This window comes from Lissotriton vulgaris, chromosome 9 (assembly GCF_964263255.1).
Source record: "Lissotriton vulgaris chromosome 9, aLisVul1.2, whole genome shotgun sequence".
Lineage (NCBI taxonomy): Eukaryota > Metazoa > Chordata > Amphibia > Caudata > Salamandridae > Lissotriton > Lissotriton vulgaris.
In genome coordinates, this window is record NC_141697.1 from 715,662,763 (window position 1) to 715,680,795 (window position 18,033).

The 18,033-nt window shown below is 45.8% G+C and overlaps 1 protein-coding gene across 1 annotated transcript in view; it reads left to right on the forward strand.

The window, feature by feature from the left end:
* Nucleotides 1-18,033, forward strand: part of CLPTM1 (CLPTM1 regulator of GABA type A receptor forward trafficking) — a 405,433-nt gene that overhangs the window by 82,322 nt on the left and 305,078 nt on the right. Inside the window, exon 5 of the mRNA XM_086938446.1 lies at nucleotides 10,663-10,780. Within this exon, the coding sequence (XP_086794572.1) occupies nucleotides 10,663-10,780 (118 nt within the window). The remainder of the gene's footprint in view (nucleotides 1-10,662; nucleotides 10,781-18,033) is intronic.

Consider the following 18,033-nt stretch of genomic DNA (forward strand, 5'->3'; position numbering starts at 1 on the left):
TAACGCTTGATGAACAGGCCCTGTCTTGCACAACCAGATGTTTCCATTCAGTTCTTGTAGTACATAGCTTCGGCCCTGCAGAGAAAGGTTGGAAACATAAGTATTTTGTTTTGAGTTTCACTGTCTGAGATGGTTCAGGGCACGGCTGTTGGAATTAAACCTAGTATTCTTGAATCGTTGGGGTAAGTATAAACCAGATTCTTTTAGAGCAGATTTACTGAAACAGCCTCCTTTCGCCGCTGGCTTTTTCTGTTCCACTGTCCAGTGAGTGGCTACTGTGCAGGAGCTGCAAAGTGGTTTAAGCCAACATATAGGTTGATGCGAGCACCCTTTGCTTACCTCGCCTCTTTTTTTTTTTTTTTTTTTTGTCTGACTAGTATTTACTGTAACAGTTTTTTAATTGAATTTTTCATATGGATCACACTTTACCTTTTTAGTTTGGTTGTATCCAAGACTTTTTGTCTTGATCTGTATGCAAGGTGGGCTTTGCATCCACTCCACCAGCTATTACCATATGTGTGTTACTTTGCTTGGGTTGAAGTGTTGTTCACCTTGTCGATCAGCCCACGGCATTTAGCGGTGCCCAGTAGATTGGTAAAACAAAGGATATTGCTCTAGCATCTTATGCCTCTGGCTGCAAATTCCTTACTTTTGAATGTTTCCCAGGCACCAGACTGGATCCAGAAATTTTTCTCCATAGCACGTCCACGCATCGGTAGGCACCAGACTGGATCCAGAAATTTTTCTCCATAGCATGTCCACGCATCTGTAGATGACGCTGCATGACTCCATATTAATGTCGTCCACTGGATGTGGCGTCGTCCACCGGTTGTGATGTAGACTGAGCACAAATAACTCCCTCACCAACATCCGTTTATTCTGTTCCTCGCATGCAACATGGTTACAGTGTGGATAGGGAGTAGTTTTTCGGCCTATCTTGACTTTTTGTTGATGGAACAGTGTGCTTTTTGCAATATCTGCAAGGTTTTAACCCTGTGGATCTTGTGAAAGACAGATGTCGATCACAGGTCCTCATACAATCTGTGGTACCTTTGAGAACCTTATGACTCTGAGGAGTGCGGATCCTGTCAATGTCTTCGGCCGCTAGTGTTGAGAGAGCGTCGAATGAAACTCCTGGCGGCTTGATTATCTGAGGATCTGCATAGTCAGTCCTTGCCGAAATCCAGAGACCGGGTGAGGGGCCGACAACATCGAGAGAGGCTTTGAAGCACAACATCGAGAGAGGCTTTGAAGCACAAACGGTTGGTACGCAAGTCCATCTCCCAACCTTCAGTTGTGGAGCATTCACAAGCGTCCACCCCATGCCTCCCAACTCTAGTCTAAATGCGGGAATATTACTTTTCCCTGCACAAGGATTTTGGGCCTCGGTCTCCCTCTGGTGTGCTTTCTGGACCCAAGAAGGTGGGAAGTGCCCTGACTGGATTCTCGCCAGCAGGTTTGCCCTCTGTGACAGTGGGGCTCTCTGAATCAGTTATCAGATTCGAGGTGGCCCTAGTGCACAGCGCTACAGGGTTCATACCTTCGGCTTTGGGTTAGTCAATGACTTCAGCTATGCCAATCCCATTACTCTTTGATGTCGATACAACGCCGCAGTGGTGCCCATGGAACCGTCTGCTTTGGGCACCTCTCCATCTGGCCTCATTCAAACTATTGCTGCTTTTCCTACTGGAATGCATAATTTGGCAGGTGAAGGGTAGACTAATGGGCGTCAAAACTCTTTGGACAATACTCTCCAGTCTCCGTTGGAGGTAAATTGGCTGACTGAAATAGGGGAGGCTAGTGGAATAGGGTCTTCTCCAGTTTCAGATTGACTTCCTCCACCTGGTATGGTAACGGAGGAGAGTTCTTCTTATGCTGCCGTATTTAGGAGGGCCGCTGCAGTCTTAGGTTGCCAGCTTCTTCAGAGGAATTATCCACAGACTCTTTGGTGGATGTTGGTCACCAAGGTGAGACGGGAGTGGACCCTTTGCTCCCTTAATAGTGTGTTTGACCTTTAGTTGGGGACTTGGGCAAAACCTGTTATGGAGCTCCAGTTGACTTGGGTTTGGTCCATAGGCATTGGCTCATCTCTGGGGGCACAGTTTCTCTCGAGGCATCCCACCACAAAAGGGCTGGTGGTACACACTGCTACAGCTTCGCCGTACCCTAGTTTTCTTCTTCCACCAAATAGAGTCCAGATGGCTAGAACATTGTGGGAGTAATCTATTCTCTTTAGTCAGATCGGCATTGAGGTCGTTAAACACAGCATGTGTTATGGGCAGATTTTCTCATGCTTTATGGGACTCTGTGGTTCATCGGCTGCCTTCTGTTTCAGTGGAATCCATGAGTGAACTACAGCAGGTGGTACCATGGAGGTGTCACACCTCCTCCCCTAGGATTTGGCACTGTGCTTGAGAGGCAAACTTCAAATGCCTGCCGCCTTTGTAATGCGACCTCAGCCTTGGCTGCTAGCAGCAGAAGTCTGCCCACGGTTCAAACCACCAATTTTGGGCTGAAGAACAAGTGGGCACACTTAGTAAGAATAGGAGCTGTGCCCTCCTTTGCAAAACCCACCCCTCCGATGCAGGAGGCAAAGTAAAGCACATTTCTCTGTGCCCACCATCTTGAAGATGGTGGGACGTATCCAATCAGGGCTAGGCGCCCCCTCCCACAGGAGGGTGCAATAAAGTTGTGTGTAGCCACCCCAGTTAAGGAAATCCATGGCCCCTATCTACTACTCCCCTGTAATTCCACTAAATCTAATATTTAGGTTGCTTCCCCCAGACCCTGAAACTAGTTCCTGACTACCTAAAAATACAGAGGATGAAGAAGCCATGCTGAAAAGACTAAAATCCACTGACTTGGCCCCAGCCCTACCGGCCTGTCAGCAGCTTTAAAGAGCCTGCAAAGAAAACAGTGCCTGTCCTGCAGCCAACAACCACCAAAACTCCTGGGAGGACTGCCTGCCTTTGTAAAAGGACAGAACTCTTGAGGACAGAAAGCGGTCCCAAAAAAACACAAGCCAAAGGAGTCCGGTGCCCTGCGGAACCGCGAACCCTGACCCCTATGCATCAGATGCCTCTGGCCTGAGTCAATGTGCCTCGCAGGTCCAGAAAAGGTTTCCCAGCAATCCTGAACCTAAGAACAGCATTCACTGACCCTTCCTGTACTCCATGATTACGTCTGCAGTTTAAATTAGAAGGCTTCCCAACTGCGACCGGCTCCGATAACAGAATTCCGACTTTGAAGAATACACCTGTACCCAAAGCACCTGGGTCTTGGAGAGCTTGACCAACAGTGTCCCTGCGACAGAGAGAATCCCCAACTTACCTCTGTTGTCGCTGGTGTTTTTCGTGCAGCCTACGGCTTGGCGTCCACAGCCTGGTTCCAAAGCACAGTTCCTCCATAGACTTGCATAGATGACGTATACAAATTGATGTTTATTTTATAGATCGTTCGGATTCTTTTATTATAGAATCCTTTAAGGTCTCCAGATTCAGTACTGGGGACTTTTTTCTAGATTATCCATAGATGGGTCTCTATTCATAAAAGTAACGTCCCGTACTAACCTTGGTTTTCACTAGGCTATCGAGGTTTCTTTTCCATAGTTAATCTTTTTCAACTTTATACTACCACTGCTTACCCACTTTGCTGCATTTGTCGGGCAATGGCCGTTGCAAGCACTACCTCAGTTGTGCTGCGAACGTCCGTTGGCTGACGCGGCCCCGCCCACTCCGCTTAACCGCCGTTGAATTGCCGCTGCGGTTAAGCGGTTACTGGTGGTGTCCGGGGCAACTTGCATTACTAGGGCGGGTTGGATAGCTATTGCTTTCCTAAGTGGTATGATCCCACTATAGGTCCATACTGTTAGGTCAGTATAGTCTGTCAATTACTTGGCTTAGTTTTTTTTAATCTTGAAATATGAATTGTCTTTTGATGATACATAGGTGTTTAATAATTTAGCTCCTATGTCACATATGGTATATCCTAGAGATATTTGTATCCTCTAGTTCTTTTTTTTCTACGGAAAGATTGCTTCTATATCAATAGTTGCTATTGTTGTCTTCCACTTATTTTTGTTAAGAACATTTGTTATTTTTTCCTCCACCTCAGATGAATTTTTCTCTATTTAATTTTCCTGGCAGTGCTGGCTAAGTCAGGACTTTATATGGCATATTCAAGTCCCTCAAAATAGTAACCACACACAAACCTCCCCTTACTCCCTTCCCTTCTGAGTTTCAAACTCCTATCCCTCGAAGTAACATCTGTGACCTTGATCTGTTACCAGGAACCCATTTCCATTGTGTGTCGCAACAATATGCCCTCCTATCTCCGAGACTCTTACTCCCTTCCTATGCTTTATAAACTTATTGCTATATGAGACAAGTGGCATTATGAAAGCAATGATGATCTTTCTGCTAGACATATTGAACTGCTGATTCCTCACCTTTTGAATACATTGCTAGGTATCAGACTGTTGCAGTTGTGTCCTGGAAATTAGATGCAGAGCCATTAAAGGTGGCACTCCTGCACACTGAAATCAATTCCGTTCTTTCTGCGCCACCAGATGCGGATCTGGCGCGAACGTATGTCCTTTTTTTTTTTTGTTTCCAAATAGTTTTTGAGTTTAAAGGGAATTACATTGTCAATGATCCGTCATGCCAACAGCCACAATATGCCAATGACCGTTTCAGAATATCAAAAAAAAAATTGGCGCAATGGAAACAATCCGATGTAGCACTTGTTAAGTTGTGCGGTTTTATAGAGCCCACAGCCGCCCCAGCAAAGGTGCGTCCCGACGCTGACCGAAAACTGTGCAGCCTCTAACGGGGAAGAGGCCTACAGTGAAGGGAAGAGGTACGTTTTAATTGCTTTACGAAATGCCACATAATTGAGAAAATATAACACTTCTTCAGTGTTTTGCGTCTTAGATTGGAAAGTACCTCTATTTATTTAAATAAATCCTCCAAATTGAAACATATACAGATAAATTCAATTTAGTAATAAAACCTAAACAAATCGTGCATGGCAGGGTTCAGCAAATGTGAAAAGAATCTCAAGAAGTGTGATTGTTCTCACGGTGAGAGAGACAGTCAAGGGGTGCCCCACCCTCGTTCCAAGAGTGCGTGGTGGGGTGTACTGGGACGGAGCTCAATCTGGAAAAGATGAAGTGGCCTATTTCGGGGTTGGAAGGAGAAGAGGGGCAGGCCCCTTATGAGGAACTGCACCAAGGTCCCCAAAAATAGTCAAAGCCTTTTGTTGTTTCAGCCAGTGTATCAGCCATGCGTTCAATAGTGAGGACCTGTTAGAGTCGGAAGTGTCATCGAGGAATACATGGGCTGCAGCTTCTTCCATGCTGTGACCATTCTGACCAATCCACAGATGGACCCAACATGAAACACTCCGGGGTTCCAGGGATTGGATAGCCCAATATCTCCCGTATCTGTGACAGAATCTCTTTCCAGTAAGGTTGCATCGAGGGATCGTCCCACCAGATATGTTGAAAGTCTCCCAACATCCCACAAGCCCTCCATCATGTATCCTATACATCCGGGAATATCTTGCATAGTTTCTCAGGGTAAAATGACCAATCATAGAGGATCTTATTATTTACCCCTTAATCCCATGGAGCGTTTATTCTTAGAAATATCCCTGTATAGCGTGCCACATTCTTAATCCTCCATGGTAATACCCAGTATAGTTTCGTAAAAGGATACATGATGGGGGGGGGGGGGGTACAGGAGTGCGCCTGGCAAAAAGCAGGAGCACAGAGAGGAAGCAGCTACCCCTTTGGGTCTCCCCTGTGCCTCTTATAAAGTGTTTGATAGGGAGTAGCTCCCTGGTAGTGAACAATTTTTTGTGGTGTTGTAGTACCCATCTTTTTAACTGGATATAGTGAAATCTTTAGGAGGGTGGTAAGTTAAAATTACAACAATTATCAAATGTTAAAATATCCCATCCATGAAATAAGTTTGAGATTGCGATGTAGCCGCTTTCCTGCCATTTATCTACGGGTTCTGGGAAAAGTGCTGGAGGGAATGCTACGGTGAAATGGATAGGCTTATATGGAGAGCGGATGGTTGTCAGTTTCTGCAGTTTAACCAGTGTCCACTACTTTAAGTGTAGTGGCTGTAGGTATACTGTGATGAATATTTTGCTTGCGATCTTGTTTGGGCTTCCCCAGGATACCCCAAATTGTCTGTCCCACTATGGCCCTGTCCATGTGGAGCCAGTGTTTGTCTGAGAATCTGGGGGACCATTCAGATATGACTCTAAGCTGCGCCGGCATGTAGTAGACTAGCATATCAAGCAAAGCTAGCCCTCCCATATCCTTTGATTGCGTCAGTAATCTGTGGAATATTCTGGCCCTATGGCCCTGCCAGATGAATTTAGTTAAAGTCACCGTAATAAGGGGGGCTGGAGGGGGGATTTGCTTTATATAAATCTGCTGTTAGATGTGATCTTGATTCCTAAAGGTGTGTGACTGAATGCATGAGTGTCTTAATGTGTGTGTGTGTCGGTCTGTGACTTCCTACATAAGTGACTCACTGGGTGTGTGATTGGGAGAATCATTGTGTGATTGAGCAGCTGACTGTTTGAGTAGATGTCTAACTGGGTGCTGGAGTGGGTCAGTGACTAGGTGCATGAGTTGTGAGTGGATTTGACCCTTTAGAAAGATCTATAACATGCCAAGTGAAGCTTGCAGTGAGAGAGCACAGACAGTGTCTGCAGTAGTAGCCATCACCCATGATTCACAAATTATTTCTCTGTGTGGTTCAGAAGGCTGTGTCAGTACATATGTGAGTGTAGCAGTACACCTGTACGAGTGCCATAAGATATTTAAGTAAATGTGCTGGTATGTGACTGTTTTAGTAGGTCTATGGCTGTCTAAATGTGTATGTAATTGACTGCACAAATACTTCAGTGCTTCTGTAAGGGAATAAAGTGATATGGATATATGACTGAAAATACCTTCTGCTGCAGGCATAAGTCATTTCTAGTAAAGGACTGAATGTATATATGCTTCTATAGCTGTCTGATTAGGTTGCAGAGTGGATCTATGCTTTTGTGAACATGTTTATCAGTTGCTTTAGGGGTGCATACTCTATGTTGTACTTTGCGTAGGGGCCTACAAGTTCTCAAGTAACTTATTCAACTCAAAAGGACATCTGTCTACCTCTTAAGCACAAAACAGGATCCTTACTGGCATACACACAGCATATTTTAAAAGTGTGTTATGTACACTAAAACCTGGGTTTAACACTAAAGAAACATCTATAACATGCCAAGTGAAGCCTACGGCGACAGTACACAGAAAGAGTTTGCACTAGTAGCTATCGCCCATTTTGAAATACTATTTCTCTGCATGCATGAGAAGATTGTGTCAGTACTTGCCTACATATCTGAGAGTGTAGAGTACAGCTCGCATCAGTGCCATGAAATGCTCAAGTAAATGTGGTGGTATGTAACAGCCTGCTATAATACTTCTATGGCTATCTAAATTTGTATGTAAGTGACTGCAGAAATACGTTTGTGCCTGTTTTAGGCAATACAGAGCTATTTAGTTGTGACTGCAACTACCTTTGAGTCTTTAGCATGTATTTATAGTTTGTGGTGATTGTCTGAATCTATATGTGCTTCTGTAGCTGTCTCAATGGCTTAAACAGAGGCTTTGTTTATCTGAACATGTATATCAGTTGCTTTAGGGATGGCACACTATGTAGTACTTGGGAAGAGGTGAGGCGCAGCGGGCCTGACTCTGGAACACGGGGGCTCGCGGTTCGATTGCCAGTGGCAAGTCAGCCCAGCGCCATGTGACTCTGGGCAATAGCTTGCTTAATCTTCCCAACGGCCCCCAGCGCCTTGACACCCTCGGGTAATTGTTCACGCTTTACAAATACTGGATTTACGGCATTGGGGCATGCAAGTGAATAATTTTATTAGTGAACTGAAAAGAACATCTCATCCTTAAAGCACAAACCAGCATGCTTTATAGCACACCTACACCATGTATCCCATGTGACTTGCGCATACTGAAACTTGCATTTTAGACTTGACAAACAGCTTTTACGTGGCAAAACAAGCTACAAGTGAGTGCGCACACAGGCCCTGTACTACCAAGAATAATCAGTTTTGGAAAGAGTATTTCTCTTCTTTAATGAATAGGTTTTGTCAATACTTGCCAGCATATCTGAGAATTTGTCGGAGTACACCTGTAGCAGTACCATGAGATAGAAAAGTAAATGTGTCGGTATGTGACTGTCTATTCTAGTATCTCTATGACTCTAAATATCTGTGTAAGTGGCTATAAACAAACTCCTCAGTGGTTGTGTTAGAGAAAAGAGAGCAATATAGATATGACTACAACTATGTTTGAATCTGCTGCATGCACAAGTAGTTTCTGGGTAAGTTACTTAATGTACATGTGCTCCTGTAGCTGTCTGACAAAGCAGTGTAACAGAACTACAACAACCAGAATTCAAAGAAAAACACTATTTGAGAACAGCGCATCATATAGGCACAAGTAAATATTTCCACATCTTCTAATGCCTTGATAACTCTAAGTTTAACTCTTAATCTACAGATATTTTACTACCAATTACACCATGTAGTAAGCAGCAAATCTATAGCATACTAATTCAAAGCAACAGATTGTGAACCCAACTTCTCACACACCTACTCTGCAAATCAGAGAAGCTGTCACATTCTCATACAGTCATAAATTGTCTTGCTCACCTGTTATTAAACATACAAAATAATCACAAAACCACTCATACATTATCTCATATAGTGCCAATAGTTTCTCAAAATATTTGGTACTCTCTTATAACATCCTCACATAAACACATACCTTTTTCAATCCTTTGTTTCTCCAAATTAAATGAAATTCACATACCTGAAAATTGAGTTTGTTGATGGAAAATTATTTTCTGGTCTTATCAGATAGATGCAATACTGTCAGGAAATGTAAAAACTAAGCATAATAATGGCATTCCACTCTCACAATGCAACCATTAATGGCAGCAATTTCAATTTTGCACCCTCTGATAGTGTGGAAGTCCGCAAATGAAAACATAACTTTCATTTTTTATTTTGGTACTATATTCTTGAATGGTTAGTATGCGTTAACCCTTTCATGCACTTTTGTGAAGAAACCCTAGATATAGATATAGATATAGATAGATATAGATAGGTGTTTTGCACACTTCTGACATTGTGCTATATTTTAGGCTTTACTTTGGTTATCTTTGGGTGATATTTGTGCTACATTTGGGCTCTTTTCTCTCTAACGGCCATCTTTGGAGACTTATTTGTTATGAAGTTCCCTAATCCCCTCATTTACTGCGGTATCCTCAGTAAAAATGGCTTTAGTTTTTCCACTTGGATTCTTCAAGATTGTTGTCAGGCCACACTTTTGACATCAATTTAAAATTTTAGCACTCTAGTTGGTCATTAGAACGCTGTAGTAAACTGCTGATACCCAGGGAGTTAACTGGCAGTTTGTTGCTGGTGTTGAAAGTGCATGTTTCAGTCTTCACGTCAGAATGTTTTAATGAAATAGAAGACTATATTTGAGAACTTGCTTGAAGTGAAGTACCAGCTTTATTCGATTTAAATAAATTGAACCCTAAAAGTACACCAAAAGAAGTACATAAAATGCAGTGGAAAATCCCAAGTCATTGACTAAATTTTAAAATCAGTTAATTTCATTTAAGTATTCATCAGTCATATTGATCCTCATTTATCGTAGCCCCGTTTAAGTTGTATACATTCAGTTTAAAACATAGAACATAGAAAATGAAGGAGTGTAAAAACCTCAACTCCGGGTCCGCCATACATTCCTATCAAAATCTCATCATAATTCATAGTAACAGATTATTTAAATATTCATTATAATTTAATTATTTATTAAAAGCCATATTTTTATATATGTATGATAAAAAATAAAAGGAATAACCAGTTATTAAAAAATCTATAAACCACGTATCCAATAACATTCAGAATGAATCCGATCATCTATTGAAATGTTATTTCTAGCATAAAAAGCGGCCCATAAAAAACCTGACATTCTACAGCCGATATCAATGGTGGGCAATTTTTGTAGAAAAAGATACGCCGGGTGGCATTGAGTAAACTGTAATGACTTTAGGAGGCTTAAGATATAGTGTTTCCTCCACTTTTTATAGTGATATGAGGGAGACTGGAACTAACAAATTTGCTAAAGAAAGAGCATGAATGAGACCTATGAGGTCATTCTTAAATGAAAAAAAACGATTATATTTTGTGTTTCAACCATAATGTGATTGATAATGTTGTCATTATTCAGGAAAGTGTCTGTATACTTCAGACACATGAGTAGGGTTCACACCAAAGAAAGGGTGAGCGACACTAGTAATTTAAAATGCATACTGTGAGTCAATGTAAAATTGTAGGAAATCTTATGTGTCATTTGCCTGGACATCTGCAAACTGGAAACGCTGCAGCAGTGCTGGTTATATAATTGTCATTTTAACGCAGAACATTCGACTTCTCTGTGAGTGCTGAATACAGTGGAGTTGATGGATGAGACGGGCTGCCAATGAACATTCACCTAGGTTTTAGGTGTCGGCAAATCTTCTCTATGGATCTTTGTCACTGATGGTGATTTGATGTCTTTTGCAGAGCGTTCAACACAATGGCTCCATCTACATCCATGTGTACTTGACCAAGAGTGGCTTTCACCCAGACCCCAAGCAGAAGACTCTGTACCGGCGACTAGCCACTGTACACACTTCACGAAGTAAGACCCTTTAGGCCCCTTGTCTGCACTAATTTGCTTGAGTAGAAACCATGATTAGGCAAATTCCCACTCAGGATTGCCTGTTTATGCTTTTATACATATGTGAAACCCCTCTTCATTGCAAATGATAAGGTAATAATCACCAATGAGCCATTTATTGTATTGGCATGTAGTTTTTTTCCAGTGCTCTTTCTAATACAATGAGGGAAGTAAGATCTCCCAATTGTATATTATTCCTGCCCTCCAATACCCTATCTGTGTAATAGCTATTTTATTTTTATATTGACCAATGTTTTTTTTTAACAGGTGTTCCATGTTACTTTTTTTTAATTTCTCTCTTTTAGTACTGCACTGTTACTATAGATTTGTGGTAGTTATACAACTATGTCCTTCTCTGGCTGAATCCTCACTTTTTTGGTAAATCTCAACAAAATCAAGTATTGCAAAAATAATTATGCTTTTCGTTAGCAATTTCCTTTTAGTTGCTCATTCTTGTCCATGTATTTTTCTCTATTATTAAGATTGTCTTATATAATAAACTGGAAAGAGAAGAAAGCAGAATGGTATAGTCTCATGTTCTCCAGTGTGCATTTAGTTTTCAAGAAAGTGTTTTCACTTGTTCCATGACTCATTTCTGATTGCTACCTGTAGGAAGCTGGGTCTGTATACACTATACCAAAGTAAGGAATAGTGTGCACAGTCCAGTGAATCCCCCAGAGCTATAGCAGAGGCTAAAGTAGATAATACTATACTCTCTTCTGTGGTAGTATGGTTGAGCAGTCCGGCTTATCAGGAGGGTAGTGGTAAGTATGTGTTGTACACACTTGGGCTAGAAATAATGCAACACACTCAAAGACTGAATCGTGGCCAATTGTTTGTCTCAAACTAAAATTTACTTAGTAGGAGGTATGTTAAACACTTCATGCAATGTTACTTTCAGTATTACAGAGAGTACTTGATTTGTAGGAACATTTATTTAGATTACTTTTGCAGAGATCAAAACCATTGCTAAGCTGTTCAAATACACTTAAAATTACTGTTAAATGACTTCTCTTGTTTAGCATGACCATTACCCTTAAAATAGTCTAAGCAACACTGAGCTTTATTAAGCAGGTTAACTCGTTTACAGGCACAAAGTTACTTTTGTTGCTGCACAAGACAGTTCATCACTAGATTTTTCAGAGAAAATCCACCATACAGTCTTATGGAGAAAAACGAAGTGTTTGTGTGCAGGTAGGTAAACGGTTTTCAGAAGGGTAGAAAAAAAAAAGGGTAGAGCCAAGGTTCCCCATGGTTCAGGTTGGCACTCAAAGGGCACCACCAGGGAGGCCGGGTGCAGAGGGCCTGTGTTAGCCAATGGGGCTAGGGGGCACCTCGATTGAGGGCTACTCACAGGCAGGCCACTTGGTCTAGGGAGCCAAGCTCCTAGGGTTGAGATCAGGGCAGAGGTGGCCCCATGTCGGCACCAAACCCACACCACCACCAGCGCAGGGGCGACTGGGTGCAGGGTGCTCAGGAGGTGTTGGGAGCTCAATGCAATCCTATTGAGGTTGCCGGTTTTAGATTTTGGCTGCAGGCTCGGTCCAGGAAGTCTTCCGAGAGGAGCCAACAGCTGGGCAGGTAAATTGGAGGGCTCAGGAAAGTAGTTGTGCCTCAGGTCCTCTTCTCCGGGGCGCAGGTTGGCCGGATGCAGGTGTGCCTTTTGAGTTTGAGTTTCACCGTACCAGGCCACTCGTGGTTCTTTGTGTGTGGAGGAGCTCCGTGCATTGGCTGCAGGTGACATTGGGAGTCCTGGAGGGTACAAACCACGGTGGACTCTGACTCCGACACTGGAAAGCTGGGGGACATCGCTGGGACTGGTGGACCACTTGGCCTCGGCCGTAGGCGACGGGTGCAGTGGTGGTTCCTGGCGTCAAGTTTCTTCATCCTCAGCAGGCTGAATCTTTATTTGGAGTTTCCTTTGAACAGAGCTGCTGTTCGCAGGAGATCCAGTCATGTTGAAGGCAGTCAGTCCTCCCAGGTATTCTGGAGGTCGCTGGCTGCAGGAAAAGTATCCTTTTGGCGCAGGATCTATGGAAACTGCAGACCGGCCAGTTAGGCTGGGGTCAAGTCAGGTCTTCTATCTAGTCTTCTTTCCAGTGTGATTTCTTCAGTCCTTCTTCGTAGGTTCCAGGATTCAGTAAATACATTATGGTGCTGGGAAACTCGTGATAACCAATTTCTAGACTGTATACTCGATATGACTGTACTGTGCACTTATAATATCAAAGAATGGCTTTCGATATTATAGAGGCCTGTCTTCTCCTGCAGATAGGTCCTCACATGAGGTATAGTGTGCCCCGTGCCTTACGGGTGATATACCTATGCCTCATGCAGTACTGAGTAGGTATGGTTCACAGGGGTGTGTGCCATGTCGACGTTTTGCTTCTAGTTGTACCAAAACAAGCAGGCTGTAATGGCAGTGGTGCAGGTTTGTGATGGGAGGTCTCTGAGGGTGGCACAGTACATGCTACAGACCTCTGAGGCTTTTCTCTTGCTACCATACCCTTGATATCACAGGTACCCCTTGCAAGGGACTTAACAGGTGGGCCAGAGTTGTGTCAACCGTGGTAACAATGTTACAGTTTAGGGAAAAGAACGCAGGCCCTGGGAACCCGATTGGCAGGGAACCAGGGCACATTCAAAGTGCATCAGAAATCTGGCGAAAAGGGGGGAAGGTAACTGCAACAGAAACCCACTGTTCGAGGCATGTGGGCTGCTGAATTCGTATCTGTGCATAGATCGCCGCCTAGTGTTGGGTCCGGATGATTGCACATTGTTGTCCTGGAAGAGTCTTCGAAGTATCACGAGATAGGTGGCTCCTCCCGTGGACTACAGTGCGCATGGGCATCGACTCCATCCTCAGATTTTTTTTTACCGCCATTGGGTTCGGATGTCTTTGGGTTCCCTCTTGTCGGAATCGATAAAAAACTTTCTTAAGACCAAAAGGTCTTTAGTCTAATCATCGGTATAGTCTTGCGTTCGGTCTTAGTTTCCAGCTCGGTCCCGAGCCGGATTCCCTACACCCGTGTGCCTTCGGCGCGGAAGGCCCGGTCGACGCTCCAGACCTATCGACCTTGCATCATGGACCGGAGTCCATTCAAGAGATGTCTGGTCTGCAACTCTAAGTATCCCCACATCGACGTCCACCCGGTGTGCAACAAGTGTCTGTCGCCGGACCATGATGAAGCCAAGTTTATGGCTTGTTCCCGCTTCAGGCCAAGAAGACGCTTAAGCTTTGACTAGCTGCGCGCCAGGAGGCCCAGCATTCTGCACCGGCTCCTGTGGACATCTTCGATGCAGGGGATGTCGAGGAAGAATCGGCCAGGGACGTCAGTGAGTCGAACCCCGCGTCGGACGTCGACTACGACGCCAAAATGTTCGAGGCCGAAGAAGTAGTCGACGAGGTAGGAGACAACGACGGGGCCCTCAGGGCCATGGAGGATAGCTCGGACAAAGAGCTTCCTCAACCTGACACTGGGGCCGTGCCAATTCATAAGGCTCAGGTTGAGGGATCGCCATTAGGCCTTACCCAAGATCTTACAATGGGTTCTACGGCCCCACCTTCGGGCTCGGCCACGGACATTGCTGCTGAGCCACACCCTGGCAAATCGAAACCGAAAGTGAAACCTACGGTCTCGACACAAGAAACTGCGCAGGTGCCGTCCTCGAATCCGAAAGTGCGCTTCGCTTTGGTCGGATCCAAGGCCTCGGAGCCCTCGGCGCCGAAGAAGCAGAAGGGTGTTGTCGAGCCGAAGGCTCAAGTCAAGGGCGTCGAGACTAAGTCTGTCGTGCCGAAGACTGAAGTCAAGGTGGTCGAGCCGAGTGCGTCGGCGCCGAAGACTGTCGACACCAGCAAAGGAATCGGCGACCCGAAGAAAGCTCTCGGTGACCCGAAGAAAGGACTGAGTGACCCGAAGGTTCTCGAGACTCCGTGTCAACAGGACAAGGCCAAGGGTGGCGCACCCCGAGAGTCTACTCCTGGTGAGGCCTCGAAGGATTCCGTCGAACCGGCGCGCCCATCCGCCGCTTTCACCAAGAAGGTGACGGACTCCCTACAGCGTATCGGGGACAAGACCTTATCGGTCGGACCGAAGGATCCTCCGCCTCCGAAGCCGGTCGAGAAACCTCATAAGGCGTCCACGCACATTCTTTTTACGTTGCCGCCGAAGACGGCTCCGAAGGCTTTCGTTCCTAAGACGGTCGCTAGCGCCCCCGAGAAGGTTTCCTCGGCGCCGAAGTCGTCGACGGTGGTCCCCAGCCCACAGCCTCGACGACCTGCAGTGGAGGAGCAACAGTAACACTTCATTGATGCCGAAACGGGCAGGCTTTCCCTCCACAAGCGGAAAATTGCCCCAGAACGTCCCATGGAGTCATACAAGATCCCTCTAAAGAAAAAGAAGGACTCTGCTTCCACTCCTGTCTTGGTGGAACCACTTTCTCCACAGACTCATAATATTTCTCTAGCTTACTCTGATGTGAACGCTGGGGAGGGCGATGATGAGGATGAGTACAGCTATCCTGTCTATACAGACCCTGAGGATACCAATGAACCCTGGGCCGCTGGTGCTGACCCAGGTGATCCTCATTCAGAACAAGACCCTCAACTATATTCTGCGAAGACGTCTCCAACAGAAGACTCTGCAGCTTTCAATGCCCTCATTGAACGGGCGGCTAACAATCACAACGCCCAGCTCCATGCTGACCCTATTGATGTTGATTTCCTTTTTGATACTTTCTCAGTCTCAGAGAGAACTGTTAAGACTCTGCCTATGCTGAAAAGTGTCTTGAAACATGCTGGTGAGCTCTTTAAGGAGCCTACCAGGGCGAGGGTGATAAACCCTAGGATCGAGAAGAAGTGTAAGTCGGCGCCTACTGATCCTACCTACATCAAAGGACAGTTGCCTCTGAACTCCCTTGTCGTCTCGAATGCCCGGAAGAGGGCTAATTCCTAGACTACGGGTGATGCTCCTCCCCCAGACAAAGAATCTAAGGTCTTTGAGGGATCGGGCAAGAGGGTAGCAGCGCAGGCGGCCAACATCTGGCGCATTTCAAATACACAAGCGCTTCTGGCGAGGTATGACAGGGCACACTATGACACGCTGGAGACCCTGTTGCCGCACCTGCCTGATGAATACAAGGAAGCAGCTGAGATGCTTATTCAGGAAGGGAAGCTGATCTCTAATGCTTCAATTAAGTGCGCTCTGGACGCAGCTGACACCGCAGCCAGGGCTGTCAACACTAGTGTTATGCTGCGACGACATGCCTGGCTGAGAATCTCTGGATTTAAGCCATGGCGACATTAAACAGTGAATCCAGATCACCTGTTAGGCCCGGAGGTTGACACCACCTTAGAAAAAATTACACTGAAACTGCTAAATCCATGGGTGCCTTGCAGTCCCAGCAGTTTCGGGGTGGGTCTTTTCGTCGCTCAAGCACTAGAGGCGTTTCCAGAGGCTAGCTCTCCCAAACCACGCAGTACTACAAAGGCAACACTCAGTCCATGTATACCAACAAAAGTCGAGGTGGATATCGTGGTAACAGCGCCAAGGGCAGAGGTCGTGGAAACAACAACTCCAGATCCTCTGCCACCAACAAACAGTGACGCCTTGTCACTGCCCCCCGACCACGCAACACCGGTCGGGGGGGAGACTCCAGCAGTTCCTGCCAGTCTGGAGAACCATCGCCACACAGGTGGGTCAGAAAACGTATACAATACGGTTATTGTCTGGAGTTAATATCCACTCCACCCAACATACCCCCAAGACACCGTCCTATGTCTGCCGAGCATTTGCACTTATTGCAGCAGGAGGTCACCGTCATGCTGCAAAAAGGAGCAATAGAGCTCGTGCCTGTGCAGGAAAGAGGCACAGGGGTCTACTCCCTGTACTACTTAATACCAAAGAAGGACGGGTCCCTCAGGCCCATCCTGGACCTCAGGCCCCTCAACCGGTACATCCTGTCGGAGCACTTCCATATGCTGACCCTGCAGCAAGTGCTCCCGTTGCTCAGTCAGGGGGATTTTCTCACAACTTTAGACCTAAAGGATGCGTACTTTCACATTCCACTGCACCCATCACACAGGAAGTACCTCCGGTTCACCATACAAAACCAACACTATCAGTTCAAGGTTTTGCCTTTCGGAGTCACCACGGCACCCAGGGTGTTCACAAAGTGCCTAGCGACAGTGGCGGCGCACCTAAGGAGACAGAACATCCATGTCTACCCTTATCTGGACGACTGGCTCATCCAGGCGAAGTCAGCCCAGCAGTGTGCCGCCCACGTGTCCCACACCATTCACCTCATGCACGATCTGGGATTCTCACTGAATTACCCAAAATCCCACCTCCAGCACGCCCACATACGACAGTATCTGGGTTCGACAATAAACACTTTGGCAGCCACAGCACAGCCGAATTCAGTGAGGGTCAGCAGCATTCAATCGCTGATACAGAAGTTCAGACCTCAACACTCGCTTCCAGCAAGAGTGTTCATGCAGTTGATAGGCATGATGGCCTCCTGCATTTCCATAGTCCCGCACGCGAGACTACATATGCGTCCGCTTCAGGAGTGCTTAGCACGTCAGTGGACTCAGGCTCACGGACAGTTGAAAGACCTAGTGTTGGTGAGCGGTCGGGTATACAACTCTCTGCATTGGTGGAATCCACGAAACCTTTGCAAGGGATGACCGTTCCAAGAGCCTGTGCCACAGATCATCCTGACAACGGACGCTTCTCTCCAGGGATGGGGAGCTCATGTACTCCATTACACTGTGCAGGGACTATGGACGCAACAGCAACGGAAGATGCACATCAATGTTCTGGAACTGATGGCAATCTTCATGGCACTAAAGGCTTTCAAAGTACATCTTTGCAACAAGGTCGTATTGATCCGGACGGACAACATGACAGCCATGTACTACATTCAGAAGCAGGGAGGTACTCACTCTCCGCAGCTGTTTATCTGGCTCAGAGCATGTGGAAGTGGGCCATTCAAAGGAACATATTCCTCATGGCAGAACACCTCCCGGGCAAGGACAATCAGATGCCGGACCTGCTCAGCAGGTACAGCCACCAGATGCACAAGTGGGAGATACATCCATCAGTAATCCACCCGTACTTCCAAAAGTGGGGTCATCCAGAGATAGACCTGTTCGCCACAAGGGAGAACGCAAAATGCCAAAGCTTCGCCGCCAGGTTTCCACACCCACAGTC